The sequence below is a fragment of the Anolis sagrei genome, chromosome 4, assembly GCF_037176765.1.
Source record: "Anolis sagrei isolate rAnoSag1 chromosome 4, rAnoSag1.mat, whole genome shotgun sequence".
Taxonomy (NCBI): Eukaryota; Metazoa; Chordata; class Lepidosauria; order Squamata; family Dactyloidae; genus Anolis; species Anolis sagrei.
Genome location: NC_090024.1, coordinates 90320973 through 90341608, shown reverse-complemented (window position 1 = coordinate 90341608; position 20636 = coordinate 90320973). Strand labels below are relative to the sequence as shown.

The window sequence follows — 20636 nt, the reverse complement described above, 5'->3', positions numbered from 1 at the left end:
TCCGGGCTTCCCCTAGGTAACTCCTTGCAGACGGCCAATTCTCTCACACCAGAAGCGAATTGCAGTTTCTTAAATCGCTCGTGACACGACCAAAAAAACCCAGAAATAAAGCATTTTTTCGGCATAAGACAGTGGAGTTGGCTGCGAGTCACAAGAAACACCTGAAGGAGGTTACATGGCGTGCACACAGGCTGAGCTTTCTCCACCTTGTCCTAGATTGTGCCATATTAATGGCCTAGTTTCCAGAACAAAGTCCAGAGTATCACTGATCAGTCATTTCTCAAGTTTTGATAGAAGAGGCATTATTTCACCAACCACAAACCAGGCTTTATGACTGGTAAGTTGTGGCTCAAACGATGCACACTACTAAATGTAGTTTCAGTAATATAAATAAAGTATTAACAAAAAGCATAGGCTCTTTGAGAGTGTGAAAATCATTTTTCCATCACTGATAAGTAATGACACTCGGCCTTTGTTTGCCTAAGGTTACACAGCCACACCTTTCAGGTGAGAAGATATAATCTCCTCAGGGGAAAGCATGATCTCAGCAGAAACATACCTTTGGGGCGGGGGGGGGGGTTAAAATAAAAAACACTTAGTTTTCACACCATATTAGTCAGTGTTAAAACAAAAATTAATATAAAACAAAACATAGAATTCAACAAGAAGTGCCACCTATATTTTCTTGCATGCTTACTTAGGCAATCCCTCATTGTCCGAGAAGGATAGTCTTCCAAGATCAGTGTACTGGTGGGTCCGTAGGTGACTGTGGAGCCCTATTCTTGATCTGCATGTTCTCCTGCAGTGAGGGCATTGGTTTCCAGGTGAAAGGCGGTCCCGGTCGGGGTTGGCTTGACGGGCCTTCCTCTTGCCACATTTCTTTCTTTCACCCTCCATTCGTGCCTCTTCAGCTGTGACCAGCAGTGCTGGTCACAGCTGACCTCCAGCTGGAGCACTCAAGGGCCAGGGATTCCCAGTTCTCAGTGTCTATGCCAGAGTTTTTAAGGTTGACTTTGAGCCCATCTTTAAATCTCTTTTCCTGCCCACCAACATTCTGTTTTCCATTCTTGAGTTCAGAGTAGAACAACTGCTTTGGGAGACGGTGGTCGGGCATCCGGACAATGTGGCCGGTCCAGCGGAGTTGATGGCAGAGGACCATCGCTTCAATGCTGGTGGTCTTTGCTTTTTCCAGCACACTGACATTTGTCCGTTTGTCTTCCCAAGAGGTTTGCAGGATTTTTCGGAGGCAATGCTGATGGAATTGTTCTAGGAGTTGCATGTAACGTCTGTAGATAGTCCATGTCTCGCAGGTGTATAGCAGGGTTGGGAGGACAATAACTTTATAAACAAGCACCTTTGTATCTCTATGGATGTCCCGGTCCTCAAACACTCTGTGCTTCATTCGGGAAAATGCTGAACTCGCAGAGCTCATGTGGTGTTATATTTCAGTGTCAATATTGACTTGTGGAGAGATGGCTGCCAAGGTAGCGGAAATGGTCAACATTTTCTAATGATACACCATTAAGTTATATTTCTGACATTGGAAAGGGTTAATATAAATATTATTTATATATTTTCTTGCATGCTATCCTAAACTGTTTGCAGGTAACCATGCATGCATATAGACTGGTTTTATTTTTAGTTATGTTTCAGCAAGTACCAAAAGCTAACAACATCTTTGAGAAACTAGAGTGAGTATCTGTTGCTTCCCTAGTTCCCTCACCTCGTCCCTGGCTGTAATTTAGGCCCCATCTACACTGCCATATGAAATCCAAAATATCATCTTTGAACTGGATTATAAAGCAGTGTAGACTCAGGCCTCTTCTACACTGCTATATAATCCAGATTATCAAAACAGATAATCCACACTGTCTGATTTGAACTGGATTATATGAGTCTACACTGCCATATAGTCCAGTCCAAAGCAGATAATCTGGATTTTATATTGCAGTGTAGAAGGGGTCTCCAGTTCAAAGCAGATAATGTGGATTATCTACTTGATCATCTGGATTATATGGCAGTGTAGAAGGAGCCTCAGAAGCAGAGTTATCACACTTGGCTATTGCCAAGTATAATATGAGATGGAGGAAGAAGGAAAGCAAAGGTAATGTCAGAGCAAGCTGTATCCACCTTGAGCACGAAGGACAATGAAAGTCCTATTTTTTCACATCGGAAAGCCTAATCAAGATTTTATGGATGTCAGAGGGAAATCATAAGACCCAGTCTGGCTCTTCTGACAAAGTTCTACAGCGGAACGTGCAATATTTCTATCTTTGATCTTGTGGCAATGTCAGACCTAACTCCCATGGCACTGATGATGGACTGGAGCGGGAGGACAAAAACAAAGGTGGTCAGTAGCCAGCCTAGGGCAGTGAGTTTCCTAGATGCTCAGTCAAAACAAGCAAGCTGACTACCCCACCCCTTCCACCTCCTGCAAAAGCTTTTACAGGGGTCAGTGAACACGTCCTTAACCGGCAGCAGCTGGCAAAAGCAGAATCGCTGTGCTCTGTGCTTACATATAAACGCACAAGTATCACTTAGAATTGTCATCCAAAAAAGGAAAATTCCATACTTGAGAAGGATCCTGTTTTGGTTTCGTATACAAAGAACAAAAATGTTGACAGAAACAGTGTAGTATTTGGGGACAAATGTTCGATGTTTCTCTAGTTCATCAAACCTGTCTAGGCTTTTTGGCAAGGAGAACACATAAAGCCACCTGGTATGAGATCAAACTCTGTATTGTCGAAGGCTGTCATGGCCGGAATCACTGGGTTGCTGTGAGTTTTCTGGGCTGTATTGGCCATGTTCCAGAAGCAGGCATCCTCAGAGGTTGTGAGGCTTGTTGGAAATTAGGCAAGTGTGGAATGTCCAAGATGGGAGAAAGAACTCTTGTCTGCTTGAGGCAAAATCTGGCTACCAGTATTTAAAAAAACTAAAATCAGGACACTAAATAAAAAGCAACACTCAAAAAACAGGGGAATTCCAGACAAGAAACAATCGGGGCCAGCTAACACCTCCCAACAAAGGATTCCCAAGCAGCCATCAGCCAGGGTTTGAAGCTACAAGGTCATTAAATGCTAATAAGGCCATTAAATTCTTATCAAGGTGGCCAATTGCAATATTCACACTTGTCTCAAGCAAACAAAAGTTCTTTCTCCCACCCTGGACATTCCAGATATATAAACCTCACTTGCCTACTTTCCAATAAACATCACAACCTTTGATGATGCCTGCCATAGATGTGGGTGAAAGGAGAGAATGCTTCTGGAACATGGCCACACAGCCCAGAAAACTTACAGCAACCCAAATCAAACTCTGCTTGTCCATTCATCCATCTATCCATTCATCCATCTCCTGGGACTTCTTCCCAAAACTGGAACTTGAGATATCTTTATTTTCAAATGAAATAAAATATTCTAACTCTCCTCCATGGATTTCAGGATGGCATGTGTGGTTCTTCCTTCTACCATTACCCATCCCTTAACACTGAAAAGTAAAGGACAGTGAGAGATTGCAATTGGTGCAACAATCCCTGTGAGTGTCATGTCTGAGTGAGAATATGCTAAAGATGACAACGATAACAATAACAACAATAATAGACAGATAATCATATAAAATCAAGGACAAGGTAATAAAATATAACACTGCAGCCTGCCCTCCACATTCACAGGTTTTACACTTATGGATTTAATTATTCCTAAGCTTATTCTTCCACATCAGCATCCCAAAGTTGAGGCAACCAGCAATCTTTGCGGGGAGGTGAGAGATCACCATCCACACCACTCCTGGCTCCTGAAGATGGGGACCAAGGTCCCCAGTAGTTGGTGTGAGACAAGGGAATATCACTGGGGTTGTATCCAGTTCCTGAAGATGGGGTGGCCCTAGGAACATTAATATGGAAGCCCTATCTTCAGGAGGAGGGCGGGAGGGGGGATGAGTCATGACTGCCCACATCATACTTAACTTCCAAAAATGGGACTGCTATGAAAAATGCTTTAACAATTGAGATCACCTTCTGATCAAAGAAGGTCAGCTGACTTTCAGAGAGATTCTGAAATAAAGGATTGGCATCACAGGCAGTGACTGGACTCACTAACGTGTTAAAGGTGACAAATCATTGATGAAATATATGACTTGATCATGAATATAGCATAGAGAAGGGTTAACACCCCTGTGGTGTTTGTTTTGTTGTCTGTGTCCCTGTTCAGAAAATTTCACCTCACTGTGACAATTTGATTTTGAAAAACTTGACTTCTTTTGGAACCAAGGATTAGTGAGAAAGCTTCAGTGGAGACACTGAATTTTATCAGAAATATAAAAAATGTACTAGGTATTTTTAATTACAGAAATGTGAGTCAAGCACTGAAAGAGTTAGTAGGCTAAAGCCTGTTAGAGTCAGTGAGCCAAAGCTAGTGTTATCCTGAGGAGTGTGAGGTAAACCTTTGTGTGAGAGAAGCTTTGGTGAGAGAGGTCCCAGGTTAAAGGCCACATATGTGTAAAGCTCATGTGTAAAGTTCCAGTATAAAGACTGCTGTGTGTAAAAAGCTACTGTGTGAAGCTCCAGCATAAGTTTGGTGTGAGAGAAGGCTCTGAGAGTGAAGCTGTTTATCAGCATAAGAAAGAAGCCCAGCATGGAAGAAATGAAGGAAGTATAAAGAACTTTATTTGTGTTATAGAAACCTTGCTCTTTTAAATAGTGTAACCATATTATTCTACAACAAAGAAAAGCCTCATATGGAAGAGATAATATTGGTCTGTGTGTTTTTGTTCTTTATATCACTTTGTGCTACTGGTGCTGAGTAACGCTGCTGCTGATAAGTGACTCTGCTGTATATTTATGAGGAGGGTCTTTTGTTAATAAACCCACTCGCCCAACAAATTTCCCTTCCTAAGGCTAGATTTCTTTGCACTTCCTGTTATTTCACCCCTGTTCTTAATTATGAGTCATATGTAAGTTGTATATTTGTACCTCAGGGGCTGCTTGTATGAAGCTCTGGCTTTGGTCACACTATGGCCCTTCCCACACTGTGATATGATCTAGATCTGGGGCCCTCAGACTTTTTAAACAGAGGGCCAAGTCACAGTTCCTCAAACTGTTGGAGGGCCTGATTATAATTTGAAAAAAACATGAATGAATTCCTATGCACACTGCACATATCTTATTTGTAGTGCAGAAAAAAACCCTTTAAAACAATACAATAATTAAAATGCAGAAAATGTTTAACAAATATAAACTTATTAGTATTTCAATGGGAAGTGTGGGCCTGCTTTTGATGAGACGGGACTGCTTGTGATGAGATGGGATTGATGTTGTTGTTGTGTGCTTTCAACTCATTTCAGATTTGGGTTGACCTTGAGCGAGGGCCAGGTAAATGACCTTGGAGGACTGTATTCGGCCCTTGGGCCTTAGTTTGAGGACCTCTGATCTAGATTATCAAAACAGATCATCCACATTATCTGCTTTGAAAATAATTATACAAGTCTACACTGCCATATAACCCAGTTCAAAGAAGATGATCTGGATTTTATATGGCAGTGTAGAAGGGGCCTAAGTAAGATCTTGATGGTGCCACAACTTCCAGGGCAGTTTTTGTTGCATTGTTAAATTGATTGGCTGGAATGTCTGGATTTAATGCATCAGCCATAAAGCTCTGATCTATTAGTGTGCCTTCCAATTCCATCTCACTCCCTGGTACACCTGGTTCTCCGTGCTCTATATTTAAGAGTTATTAACCACTATATCACACATCTAGCAATCAACTGTCATTGGCTTACACCAGTAACAACTTTCTCAGGTCTCAGACCTGTTCCTTCCCTTTGAACTGCAGGTGCAAAGAACTGAACCCAGAAGTGCTTACACAGGATGAAGCTCTACCTCCAGGTCCTGTTGCATGCCTCAGTCTACCAGCAACTACATTACATATGTGAACTAGAGTTAGGAAAAATACTTTTGGGTACCTCAACTTCCAGAATCTCCAAAACAAAAGGTTTATCCTGGATAGGGAATTTTGGGAAATATCCAAAAGGTATTCAGCCTCTAATCTGAAGTCTACAAGTGTTAGTGAAACATTTCATTAACACTACTCTGCATTATTATCCTCAAACACCAGACTGCTTGTATATCAATAGTGCTTATATAGACATGTGTTGGCTCTGCCTCTTCTTTTCCAGATGATACTGGCAGATATTTATTTTTATATATAATCACAGAGTATAATCTTTCTTAGGGCTGGCTGCTGCGAGTCAAGGTTAAATTCCTAACAATAGGACATGTGTACAACTGGCAGAAAGACCAGCAAGCCAAGTTTCACCCTCCTTACCTGCCAGATCTATATTTTAGATCATCTCAGATGAGATAGATTAGACTTACCTAATATTGTCCAGCTAATAATCTGATTGATTACAGGCAATCCTTGCTTGCTTTGAACGCTGCGATGAGTGTTGTTCACCACGTATGTTGACAGCACCAAGCTCAGCAACTAATTAAGAAAAGGAAGAAATGTAAAAAAATACTTCATTTGGGTGGCTGCAGTGATGAAGGTTTATTCATTAAAGATTTCCCTAAACAAATCTTGAATTGATAGAATGCAGGTCATGCAAGTACACTGCAGTACACCTGATCATGCTGACAATGACACCAATGATTAAAATGTCTGATTAAATTGTTGTAATGCACAGAAGTTTCTGGTGGGATCATTTTACTTTTTTGCTGCGAGGCTTCTTTGTACCTATCTATGCAAACATGTAGGAAGTCCCACATGTGAGAACATATCTTCTGAATTACTGAGAAGAATGCAGAGTAAACGGAAGACAAATAGTAGAACTCACAGGAGGTGGGGGGTTGGACAATATATGATTTCCAACCCAAATAAATATTAAATATTAAACTAGAAAATATTCTACTTTAACTTTCCTTGTCCTATTTATTGCTCAGCAAAACAAATGTATCAACTAGATTATTCGTGTACCAATCCACTATTTCATAACGATATATATATATATATATATATATATATATATTATTTACTTTTTATTTTCAAAACATTTGACATACTACAATTGCCTTGTTACACCAACTATTTCCGGGTCTATATGCCCCTCACATAATTCATGTAGCATTATAAAGATACAGTTTTGTCAATTCTAAAACTTCTACTGTTCCCATATGGAAACCCCAGGTGACTCTACCACAAGGTTTGGGTTTGTCTTTGTCTTTTTCTGAGGCTGAGAGTGTGTGACTTGCCCAAGGTCACCTGGTGCATTTCCTATGGCTGAGCAGGGATTCCAACACTGATTATACTCTGTGAGTTGTAGTTCAATGTCCAAACCAATATACCACATTATATTCCATTTAATTGCCATGCCAACATCTGGTGGCATTATTGGCTTTCTAGTTCCTGGAGGCCCAAGATATTTTTTTTTTCTGGCTCAGAATTTGTTCCTGCCTACATGGCAAATCCCAGGATCCCTTAGGATGTTGTTATAGCAGTTAGTGAAAATATAGCACTATAACAATATAGTGTGACAAGGTTCTTAAAAGCAAAAGCAAGTTTGTTTCTTCCTGCATTATACTTATTGTCTTCTACCTAAGCTTCCACGAGTACTGGGTTTTCTTAGTTATAGAAGTCTGGAATTTGGACTGGCTAGTAAACAAAAACAGATTTCCTGTCCAAATTCCAGGAAAGATACAGGTAACGGTCTAATAAAGTAACCCAAAGCGCAATGGTCCTAATTTCATCTTTTTGATCATATCAAATTGCTTTTGGGGTGGGGTGGGGTGGGGAGCTTGAAAATATACTGACTAGGCTCAAACCAATACAAACATTTTTTTCCACAAACATATTCCATAACATCTACAGGAAATCCTCCCAGAAAATTCTCCCAGGCAATTTGAGTGCAGAATGCAAAATAATGAAAACCCAAGGATGGAAAACTCCAACCTTGGGCTCAATCATGCTTTCCTGGTTACAAATTCTGACCTCCGGGTTGTTCTCCCTTCCCAATGATAATATTGTTCAGAGGCTTCCAAGTGTTTGTAAGGATTTGAACCTATTCTAAAAAGCTGAAATGTCTCTCCTATGGTTTAGCCCAGGGGTCCCCAAACTACGGCCCGCGGGCTACTTCCGCCCCGCCAGGGGCCCTTATCCGGCCCGCGGAGGAGGAGCGCCTCCCCCCCACACAGTGCCCCTCCGTTGGCTGGTTCACGCTAACCGTCAGGCCCGACGGACAGCGGGAGCCCGCCAAGGGCAGCTGCTCCGCGTGGCCTACTTGCGAGTAAAGCCCCTCGCGAGGGGCTTTACTCGCAAGTAGGCCGCACGGGGCTGCTCCTCCCTTGACGGGCCCCCGCTATCCGTCAGGCCTGACGGACAGTGGGAGCCCGCCAAGGGCAGCTGCTCCGCGTGGCCTACTTGCGAGTAAAGCCCCTTGCGAGGGGCTTTACTCGCAAGTAGACCGCACGGGGCTGCTCCTCTCTTGGCGGGCCCCCGCTATCCGTCAGGCCCGACGGACAGCAGGAGCCCGCCAAGGGCAGCTGCTCCGTGCGGCCTACTTGCAAGTAAAGCCCCTTGCGAGGGGCTTTACTCGCAAGTAGGCCACACGGGGCTGCTCCTCCCTTGGCGGGCCCCCGCTATCTGTCAGGCCCGACGGACAGCAGGAGCCCGCCAAGGGCAGCTGCTCCACGCTGCATACTTGCGAGTAAAACCCTTTGCGAGGGGTTTTACTCGCAAGTTGGCCGTACGGGGCTGCTCCTCCCTTGGCAGGCTCACGCTATCCGTCACGCCCGATGGACGGCGGGAGCCTGCCAAGGGAGGCTGCCCCGGCACTCCATGCAGTCATGCCAGCCACATGACCTTGAAGGTATCTATGGACAACGCTGGCTCTTCAGCATAGAAATGCAGATGAGCACCACACCCCAGAGTCAGACACGACTGGATTTCATGTCAGAGGAAAACCTATAACCAGGAAAATTGGGTGGGAGAAAGAACTCTTTTCTGCTGGAGGTAGGTATGAATGTTTCAATTGGCCACCTTGATTGCCATTTCATAGCCTGACAGTTTTTAGGGAGAATCCTTTGTTGAGAGGTGATTAGCTGGCCCTGATGGTTTCTTGTCTGGAGTTCCCCTGTGTTTGAGTGTTGTTCTTTATTTACAGTTATAATTTTAGAGTTTTTTAAATACTGGTAGCCAGATTTTGTTCAGACTAGAAATAGGAAGATTTCCCATTCTCTGCTCCTGGAATTACTGCCTAAAGAGGTCTAGAGAGAACCCCCTCTAAGGGCCCTTCCACATAGCAAAATAAGATATGTGCAATGTGCATTGGAATTTTTTTATTGATTTTTTTTTTAAAAAAACTATTGTCCGTCCCTCCATTGGTCTGAGGGACAGTAAACTGGCCCCCGGTTCAAAAAGTTTGAGGACCCCTGGTTTAGCCTGTTGTTGTTAACTGCTATCAAGATGACTTCAACTTATGGTGACCCCATAAATGAGATATCCAAGACATTTTATCATCAATCACCCTGGTCTGGTTTTGCAGATCCGTGACTGTAGCTTCTGGCACGAAGACTTTTAAACTATAATATTATGGTATTTTGGTCCACCTTTTTGCTACTGGCTCTGTCCACCTCTGGAATGCAGTCTCGGATAACTGAAATGGAATTTGTCCCTTGGGCTGAAAGAGGTCCATCATCACTGTCTATTTTTTTAAAGGCAGAAGGTTTAGGATCCATGTGCTGCTTAAAATTTCATTTATTAACATATTCCTGGGCATATTAAGTATTGTATAACACCAGTATGCTTTGGATGTCACCATAAACTCAGAAGCAACTCCCAGCGCCAAACTGTTGATTCATACTTGCATAACTGTAATTCATGCCCGATTTCACCCAGACTGAATAAATAGGAGAACAAAAAAAGGGGGGGGGGAAATAATGAGGAGGAAGACTTCCAACAGAGTTTATTTAAGGCAGAGATTTGTCAATACAAGTCCATTTCCAGGCTTTCAGAGTTAGAGATTAGAGAGGTAATTAGAGCAGATCATCAAGCAGCAGATATTTGGCACTGAGTTTTATGCTTGTTTAATGAACTTTGCCCAATGTGCCTCCATGTGACAATTCATTGAGAACATAAAAAAATAATATAAGTTGCTCTCAATTGTTTTCCTATCCTAACCAATAACATTAAGGCATTTGACTTAAAGACTAATATATTGTACATACTCGAGAATAAGCCTAGTTTTTCAGTCTTTTTATTAGGCTGAAAAAGTCCCCTTGGCTTACACTCAATACGTTATTTATTATTTTACTCTATGATGATGATGATGATTATTATTATTATTACATTTATTATTTTACTTTATTATTGTTGTTATTATTACATTTATTATTTTACTTTATTATTATTATTATTACATTTATCATTCTACTCTATTATTACATTTATTATTTTACTTTATTAATTAATGTTATCATTACATTTATTATTTTACTCTATTTATTATTGTTATTATGTTTATTATTTTACTCTACTACTACTGTTATTATTACATTTCCATTATTTTACTCTATTATTATTATATTTATTATTCTACTCTATCATTATTGGAAAGCTACATAAGTACATTTACATTGAAGAAAATGGTTTAATCAGAGTTGGGCAGTCTTATCTTAAATTACAGTTTTATGTAAATATTCAAAAATATTTAACCCACTGATGCCTCCATTAATGTAATTTTATTGGTATCTATTTTTATTTTGAAATTTACCAGTAGCTGCTGCATTTTCCACCCTCGGCTTATACGCAAGTCAATTTGTTTTCTCAGTTTTTTGTGGTAAAATCAGGTGTCTCAGCTTATATTCAGGTCGGCTTATACTTGAGTATATACGGTAATACTTCCCTGTTTTCCTGCTATAAAATTCTGTACAAGCACTAGCCAAGATCATATCAGGAATCCAGAGATAAATAAGATTCACAGACTTTTATTCTTTTTCCCTTATAAAGCAGTTCCCACCCATGACATCTGATAAGGAGAAAAGGAAGTCAATAAAGAGAGTATATTAAGTGAAATGCATTTTGACAAGTCACAAAGTGTGCCCAGATTATACTAGTTTAAAAGAAATCTTCAGCCAGTTCCTCAAAATGCTTGTTCATGGTGTGTTTCTATTTGCTCTGAAGCTCTAAAGACAACCTTTGGAATGTATTTTTCCAACCAGGCAACAATATTTACTATATAAAATCAGAACTTGTAGAAATAACTTTTGGACTACTCTTAGAATCCCTGGCCAATCCAAAATGTAACATATCTTTGAGTATTTGTAGTTTTAGGCTCATTCAAGACTATTTTAATTACCGTGGAATTATATCACTGAATTCCTCTCATGTTGCCCCTACAAATATATATAGGAGGATATATGTCAGTATGCCATTCAAGAACAAAGGTGAAGGAAATGCACTGAATATTCACATTAGGCATAATTTCATCTCTGCTTCCATCTGGATATCTATCACTAAATCTATATAAGCCATAATCAGAGTAGATAGAAGGCTTGTAAGCACACAGGAAACAATCAGGGCCAGCTAATCACCTCCCAACAAAGGATTCACCCAGCTTTGAAGCTGCAAGGCTCTTTAATGCTAATCAAGCTTATCAACTGCATCATTCACACTTGCCATAAACAAATAAAGAGTTCCTTTCCCCACTCTGGACATTCTACAGATATATAAACCTCACTTGCCTAGTTTCCAACGGATCTCATAATCTCTGAGGATGTCAGACATAGATGTGGGTGAAACGTCAGGAGAGAATGCTTCTGGAACATGGCCACACAGCCTGGAAAACTCACAGCAACACACACTTGTTTTTCCTCTATCAACATGCCTAAGATCACTTCATATATTTATTACATTTTCGATATGGAGGCAGTCCCCAAGTTATGAACAAGGTTCTGTAAATTTGTTCTTAAATTGGAATTGTTTGTAAGTCAGAATAGATACATTTTTAGAGTTTAATTCTAGATAGATAGATAGATAGATAAGCTTTGGATAGCATAGGGAAGGGTTAACATCTCTGTAGTGCAGGGGTCCTCAAACTTTTTAAACAGAGGGCCAGGTCACAGTCCCTCAAATTGTTGGAGGGCCGGATTATAATTTGAAAAAAAACATGAATGAATTCCTATGCACACTGCACATATCTTATTTGTAGTGCAAAAAACACTTAAATGCAATACAGTAATTAAAATGAAGAACATTTTCACCAAATATAAAATTATTAGTATTTCAATGGGAAGTGTGGGCCTACTTTTGGCTGATGAGATAGGATTGTAGTTGTGTGCTTTCAAGTCATTTCAGACTTAGGTTGACCCTGAGCGAGGGCTGGGTAAATGACCTTGGAGGGCCGCATCCGGCCCCCTACCATAGTTTGAGGCTATAGTGTTTGTTTTGCTATCTCTGCCCTTGGTTCAGAAGATTTCATCTCACTTTCTGTCACTGTGATAATTGGATTTTGAAAAATTTGGCTTGTTGTGGAAACAACGATGGGTGAGAAAGCTTCAATGAAGATGCCTTTTCCCCATGATCACTCTTTCAGGACTGAATTCCCCTTCTGAGGGGTAGATTTCTCTCACGTCCTGTTGTCTCAGACAAGTTCTTGACTATGAGTCGTTTGTAAGTCGGATGTTTGTAAGTCGGGAAGTGCCTGTACACAAAAAAATAGTTGGACCCAAGGTGGCTTCCAAAGATATTTAAATACTGAGTAGAGCAAGCATCCAAAACATATTTATTACAAACATCTGTCAACGCAGGTACATAATGCTCCCCAAGGAGCCTTGATTGAACTTGGCAAGATCATTGGAACCATACCTGCTGGCTTTCCACCAAACATCTGAAAAGCCCTTGAAAATGCTTTCTCATTCACATATAAACTGTACTATTCTGCAGCAATTACAGCTGTCCTGCTGCTCCTGTTCTTTAATCCCATTTAAACTTAGCCAGATACATCCTGTTATCTTAAAACATTCTGAGTAAAAAAAAAAAAAAAAAAAAAAACAGATGAGGATAATCTTCACATCAGATAGTTTATTTATTTCTATTTTTATGCTGTGTTTCTATGAGAGCCAGACCCAAGGGGGCTTCCAAAGACACAAAATTTAAAAGATTCACTATCAAATTTAAGAGCAATTAAAATCATTACATAAAAAACCACGAATAAGACACGAGAGTAAAGACAAAGATCCACCCAGAAGAAAAGTGTTCTTGCCATACATCAAGGGATCCACTGACCGCCTAGGGAAGCTTATGAAGAAACATAACCTACAAACTATCTACAGACCCACTAAGAAAATCCAACCAATGCTACGTTCAGCAAAAGACAAGAGGGATCCTCTCACTTCTGCAGGAGTCTACCCTAAACCATGAAGTTGTGGACAAGTCTACATAGGGACCACCAAATGCAGCATTGCCCAAACACAAATCAAGGAACATGAAAGCCACTGCAACTAATTCAACTTGAGAAGTCAGCCATAGCGTATGACCTGATGAACCAACCTGGACACAGCATATTATTTAAGAACACAGAAATGCTGGGCCACTCTAACAACCACCATGTCAGGCTACACAGAGAAGCCACTGAAATCCACAAGCATGTGGACAATTTCAACAGAAAAGAGGAAACCAAAAAAAAAATGAACCAAATCTAGCTACTAGTATTTAAAAACTCTAAGATCAGAACAATAAATAAAGAGCAAACTAAAAAAAACAGGGAAATTCCAGACAAGAAACAATCAAGGCCAGCGGACACCTCCCAACAAAGGATTCCCAGGCAGCAATCAGCCAGGGTTTGAAGCTGCAAAGGCCATTAAATGCTAATCAAAGTGGCCAATTGCAATATTCACACTTGTCTCAAGCAGACAAGAGTTCTTTCTCCCACTCTGGACATTCCACAAATATATAAGCCTCACTTGCCTACTTTCCAATAAGCCTCACAACCTTTGATGATGCCTGCCATAGATGTGGAAGAAACATCAGGAGAGAATGCATCTGGAACATAGCCATACAACCTGGAAAAATCACAGCAACACAGTGATTTCAGCCATGAAAGCCTTCAACAGCACATTACATGAAAGATTTTAAATCAATTTAAATATACAAATATTTTAAAAACATACCCAATAAAATAAAATTCACCTAACTATCATGTCTTTATAGCATAGCATACTGTACACTGTATGTATACTGTACAAAAAAAATTGGAAAAGGCAAACATATTTTACCATACAACCTAAGCTGGAGTTGAATTTGCAAAAAATTCTCAGTAATGTCAAATTCTTTTCTTACTTTAAAAAAACAACAACAAATTCAAAAAGCTTGTGCTACTAAACTAAATAGCTAGGAAATTCCTGGCTCCCATTTTCCCACATCAACTTTACTGTAATGAAATAATAGTTCCCCGCATTGAACTGAAGGTGACTTTCCTGAACAACAGCGGCTACAGATCAGTAATTTTATTTGTGAGCATTGCATGGATTGTTTTAATTCCTAGAAGTTACTGTGGGTAAGCCAACATACCAAATCAATCTAAACGGACTCATGCCAGGGAAAGATGGAAAAAATGCATAATCTAAAACAGGTCAAAGTAAATAAAAAGGAGCCGCTAATTTCAAGGCTATGGTAAATTACATGGTCATAATCTTATTAGGTTTTTATCTTAATTGGTTTAGCTCCTCAATTCTACCTTCCAAGCTACATTTATAGTGACATCTAGTGGTAACAAAGCATGCTTTTGAATTGTTTTAATTTATTTATTTTATTTTACACTACCTTGGGTACCCAGCATTGCCCAGGTAATTTGAAAAAGTCAGTTTTTTACTTGTCCAAAATGCTTAAGGTTGTGGGTGAACTGCAACTCACATCTTGCCAAGTTAACCCTGTGAAATTCCACCAGTACTTAAAGTTTGTTATGTTGGGCAAGTTTGCTCTAGATGCATCCTCGGTGGGGTTCAATGTGCTTTCTGGCTGTAGGGTAAACTACAATTCCCACTATGGTGAGTCAGTCCCTTCAAAACCCTCCAGTAGATTGAGTTAGTCATGGGGGTTCTGTGTGCCAAGTTTGATTCAGGTCCATCATCGGTGGAGGTCACGGCTTCTCTGGTTGTGGGTAAACTACAACTTCCAGAAAGGAAGGTCAGTTCCCCCAAACCTCTCCAGTAATCAAATTTCAGCATATCAGGTCTGTGTGCCTAGTTTGGTCCAGATCCATAGATCTTTGAGTTCACAGTGCTCTTTGGACGTAGGTGAACTACAACTCCCCCAAATCAAGATGAACTTTCCCCAAAGACCTCTAGTATTTTTTGCTGGTCATGGGGGCTCTGTGTGCCAATTCCCTCTTTGGTGGAGTTCAGAGTACTCATTGATTGCAGGTGAACTATACATTCCAGTACCTACAATTCCAAAATACCCAGGCCTGTGTGCCTAGTTTGGTCCACATCCATCATTATTTGGGTTCATAGTGTGCTCTGGATATTGGTGAACTACAGCTCCTATAAATCCCTCCATTTTTTGTTGGACATGAGGGTTCTGTGTGCCAACTTAGTTCCAGGTTCATCATTGGTGGAGTTTAGCGTGCTCTTAGATTGCAGATGAACTACACATGCCAGGACCTACAAATCCTATAAATGAAGGTGAATTCTCCCCAAACCTCTCTAGTATGTTCCTGTTTGCTGTGTGCCATAGAAAAGAATAGGAAAGGGTTATGCGAGAGGCAGTGTGTGGGGTCATGCACATTCCACACCAATGGAGAGAGTCAGAAACACTGAGATGTCTGTGGTAGAGGAAATCTAGGATTAAATGATCCCTGCATGAAAGCATTCACTTGGGTGGTGCGCAGTATGGTGTTTGTGGAGGACATTGCAGGTTGCTCGCTCTAACCTGCAATGTAATTGGAAGGAGGGCCACTGGGTATCTCCTGAGTAGTGGGAGCTATAGCTGTTTGTGGAGGCAGGAGCTTGTTGACTGTGTAAGTGGATCCTCCTGCCACACACACACACATATTTTCACTTTTATTATGTGTATAGATTTGCAAAGGCAGAACATATAATTAGCATCAACCTATAGATACATTTTCTCTTTGCATGCACACTAGATAGTACAGCTCAGTGTGCAATCTGCCCAACCTGTAAAATATTTAGCCGTATGAACCACACTCCAAAATCTGCAAATAGTCCGGTATCACAGTACCAAATAAGTTGTTTAGTTTCCTGTCGTATACTCCTGACTTCTCTACACTAGCTTCCCTGGTCTGTAGAGATCCCTTTCTCATCCCCTGCACCAAATATGACATCTGCTAGATCATTCAAATATTCTTAGGTATGATGGGCCTAGCTACAAATTTGAATAGATACCAAGATGATAACCTTCAATGTCCACCACAGACATCAGAAGACCTACAAGACCAAGAACAAGCCATGAGAATAAACACCAAGATCCACCCAAAGGAAAAGTGTCCTTACCATACACCTGACCGCATATCGAAGCTGATGAAGAAACACAACATGCAAGCGATCTACATTCAGCAAAGGACAAAAGGGATCCTCTCAACTCTGCAGGAGTCTACTGTATACCATGCCATTGTGGACAAGTCTACATAGAGACTACCAAATGCAGCATTGCTCAAACATGAATCAAGGAACAGGAAAGCCACTGCAGACTGATTCAACCAGAGATGTCAGCCATACCCGAGCCCCTGATAAACCAATCTGGACAAAGCATATTATTTGAGAACACAGAAATGCTGGACCACTCTAACAACTACCATGTCAGACTACACAGATAAGCCTCTGAAATCCACAAGCACGTGGGCAAGTTCAACAGAAAGGAGAAAATCACGAAAACGAACAAAATCTGGCCACCAGTATTAAAAAAAACTCTAAAATCATCAAGGTAGATAAAGAGGGACACTCAACACCAGAGGAATTCCAGACAAGAATAAGTCAGGGTCCCAACAAAGGATTTCCCCAGGCAGCAATCAGCCAAGCACTGAAACTACAAGGCCATTCAATGCTAATCAAGGTGGCCATTTGCAACATTCACACTTGCCTCAAGCAGAAAAGGGTTCTTTCTCCCACCCTGGACATTCCACAGATATATAAACCCCACTTGCCTAGTTCCCAACAGATCTGAGGATGCCTGCCATAGATGTGGGTGAAACGTCAGGAGAGAATGCTTCTGAACCATGGCCATACAGTCCAGAAAACTCACAGCAACCCAGCCTTCAATGTTTTTCAATGAACTCATAGCCCTCCTTGCCTCTGTGTGATTTAGTCTTTTTTTCTTTTGTTTCATTATACATTTCTACCACACCCATATATACCCATCCTAAGAGGTAGTCATTGATGGCTTCATTGGGAAAAATAACACGATGTTAACACAATTTTTATCCCTAGGTTATTAATGTCATTTCCTAATTGGTTTTATCATAAAAACATGGACAAAGTTTATGAAACTGCAAAATCTTTGTTTTTGTGGGACATCCTGCAGCACATTTTGCTAAAGTTTTTCAATGAATATCTGATAAAGTCGCACGGAGCCACCTCCTTTGCTTTCTGATGGTTCGGTTTATGGCAACTTTGTTTCAAGCACAAAAATATTTAAAACTAGCCGTCCCCTGCCACGCGTTGCTGTGGCCCAGTCTGGTGATCTGGAAAATTAAGTAATGGTTTCTAATATATGTAATTTCTTTATGCTTGTGGGTAAACAGTATTCCTTGTTGTTTCTATGTCAGTGTTGATGTGGAGATTGTCTGGTTTGCCTACTCTGGAACATGCAACATATAACTGTCCTTCTTTAGGGGTCCCTTTCAAATCTATGATACTATATCTCTCTGTGTATGAATAATCTATCTATCTATCTATCTATCTATCTATCTATCTATCTATCTATGGTCGGATGGCTCTTCGTCAGGAGGGCTTTGATTACGTTTGCTTGCCCTGGTGAAGGGAGTTGGACTGGATGGACTTAAGTGTGGGGGTTCTGTGTGGGAAGTTTGCCCCAATTCTGTCGTTGGTGGGGTTCAGCATGCTCTTTCATTGTAGGTGAACTATAAATCCCAGCAACTACAACTGCCAAATGTCAGGGTCTATTTTCCCAAACTCCACTAGTATTCACATTTGGGCAAATTGAGGATTCGTGTCAAGTTTGATCCAGATCCATCATTGCTTGAGTCCACAGGGCTCTCTGGATGTAGGTGAACTACAACTCCCAAACTCAAGGTCAATGCCCACCAAACCTTTCTAGTATTTTCTGTTGGTCATGGGAGTCCTGTGTGCCACATTTGGTTCAATTCCATCATTTGTGTTCAGAATGCTCTTCAATGTAGGTGTACTATAAATCCTAGCAACTACAACTCTCAAATGAGAAAATCAATTTTTTGAGTGAAGGACATACATTGGGTAGTTAGGTGTCTTATGTCCAAATTTGGTGTCAATTCATCCAATGGTTTTTGAGTTCTGTTAATCTCACAAACGAACATTACATTTTTATTTATATAGACTAGCCATTCCCTGCCACGCGAGGCTGTGGCCCACATCGGGGTTCTGTGTGGGAGGTTTGCCCCAATTCTATTGTTGGTGGGGTTCAGAGTGCTCTTTGATTTAGGTGAACTATAACTCCCAGCAACTACAACTCCCGAATGTCAAGATTCTATTTTCCCCAAACTCCACCAGTGTTCACATTTGGACATATTGAGTATTCGTGTAGAGTTTGGTCCAGATCCATCGTTTGAGTCCACAGTGATCTCTGGATGTACGTGAACTACAACTCCAAAACCAAAGGACATTGCCCACCAAACCCTTTCAGTATTTTCTGTTGGTCATGGGAGAACTGTGTGTCACGTTTGGTTCAATTCCATTGTTGGTGGGGTTCAGAATGCTCTTTGATTGTAGGTGAACTATAAATCCCAGCAACTACAACTTCCAAATGACAAAATCCAATTTTTTTTGAGTGAAGGACATACATTGGGTTGTTAGGTGCATGCTGTCCAAATTTGGTGTCAATTTGTCATGTGGTTTTTGAGTTATGTTAATCCCACAAACGAACATTACATTTTTATTTATATAGATATGGTGTATGAAGTTATTTTCAGGTTAAGTGTACAGCATGTATATGAAACATAAATGAATTCCATATTTAGACTTAGGTCCCATCTTCAAGATATCTCATTACATATATGTAACTAGGTAAAAAATCTGAAATCCTAAACACTTCTGATCCAAAGCATTTCAGATAAGGGATGCTCAACCTATAGCAGATACATGGTGAATTACAAGACTTGTTTCCTTTTGTGATGGGAAAGCACTCTATAGGCACAGAGGGATTCTTGACAATAATGTGAAACATTGCTATATTCACAAAAGAACACAGAGCAGGCCATATGGCTTCTCCACTTGATTTGTGCAGGTGCTGAATCGTAGCCAACAAGTAAAAGTGCTTTGAAAAAACAGCCAATTGGTGGTTGGGAAAGGTTCTCTTGGTAAATAGTAGATTGACCCAGAAGATGAAATCAACCCAATTTTTAGTTAGCAACTGCACAGATGAAAGTTACACCTCTCAATAATTCATGTTTACAAGACTTACTGACCTGAAAAAGATATATTTTGAGGTCTTTATGATGCAGGTAATTCTTGTTGCTTTTCCAAAAGTAGGACACCAGGTAGGATGAAGCCACCAACAGTGTCAGCAACCCTGCTGCTGTTCTGTAAAATACAAGCTCTTTGTGAGTGCTTTACGAGGGCACAGTTTTAGAAATAATATTCACGAAGATTAAATCACTGAGTCAGTAAAGGGCAACTCCACCACATGCATAAGACATGAATTTGAACTTTAGACAGGAAATTGGAGGGGGGGGGGGGGAGATGAAGAAGGCAGCAGTCAAGACTAAGTTTTCTTTCACATGGCTGCATAAATCCATCTTTATCATTCCTTACTGCTGAACAGCCATTTGCTTGGGCTTTTAATTGAGCAGGCAAGGAAGTTTTAAACAAAAGGTTCACTGGGTTGTTGTAGGTTTTTCGGGCTGTATGGCCATGTTCTAGAAGCATTCTCTCCTGACGTTTAACCTGCATCTATGACAGGCATCCTCAAAGGTTGTGAGGACCTCTGAGGATGCCTGTCATAAGATGCAGGCGAAAGGTCAGGAGAGAATGCTTCTAGAACATGGCCATACCGCCCGAAAAACCTACAATAACGCAGTGATTCCAGCCATGAAAGTCTTCGACAATACAAAAGATTCACTTATCTGGACCTGCATATTATGTAACTGCTAAGACTATATTGAAGTTTCTTTGGTTCTTTTTGCCAGACAGAAGAGCTTGGAATGGAGATATGGACATGTCTACACAGGCTGCATACCCCAAATTGGGCCGGAAGTTGAATATTCACATGACATTCAAGGACTTCCAACACCTAATACAGGGTAAAATTAATCCAATTTTACCTTGTGCTAACAGAAGTTGAGCAATGTTCTGGGGCTTCCATGAAACTCTAGAGCAGCCCCACATTTCAGGGTTGGTGTGAACAGATTGGTGTTAGGAGATCCCTTTTCTAACCATAACACATCCAACACTGTGACTGAACAACTTTTTGTTCTGTTTGCCT

General features: G+C 40.7%; 1 protein-coding gene across 2 annotated transcripts in view; it reads right to left on the bottom strand.

The window, feature by feature from the left end:
* PIGN (phosphatidylinositol glycan anchor biosynthesis class N) overlaps positions 1-20636 on the bottom strand; it is a 123691-nt gene that overhangs the window by 42795 nt on the left and 60260 nt on the right. For both annotated transcript variants that reach the window (XM_067467529.1, XM_060774706.2), the window contains exons 19-20: positions 19621-19735; positions 6371-6479 (exon numbers count right to left, since the gene is read on the bottom strand). In XM_067467529.1, the coding sequence (XP_067323630.1) occupies positions 6371-6479; positions 19621-19735 (224 nt within the window). The remainder of the gene's footprint in view (positions 1-6370; positions 6480-19620; positions 19736-20636) is intronic.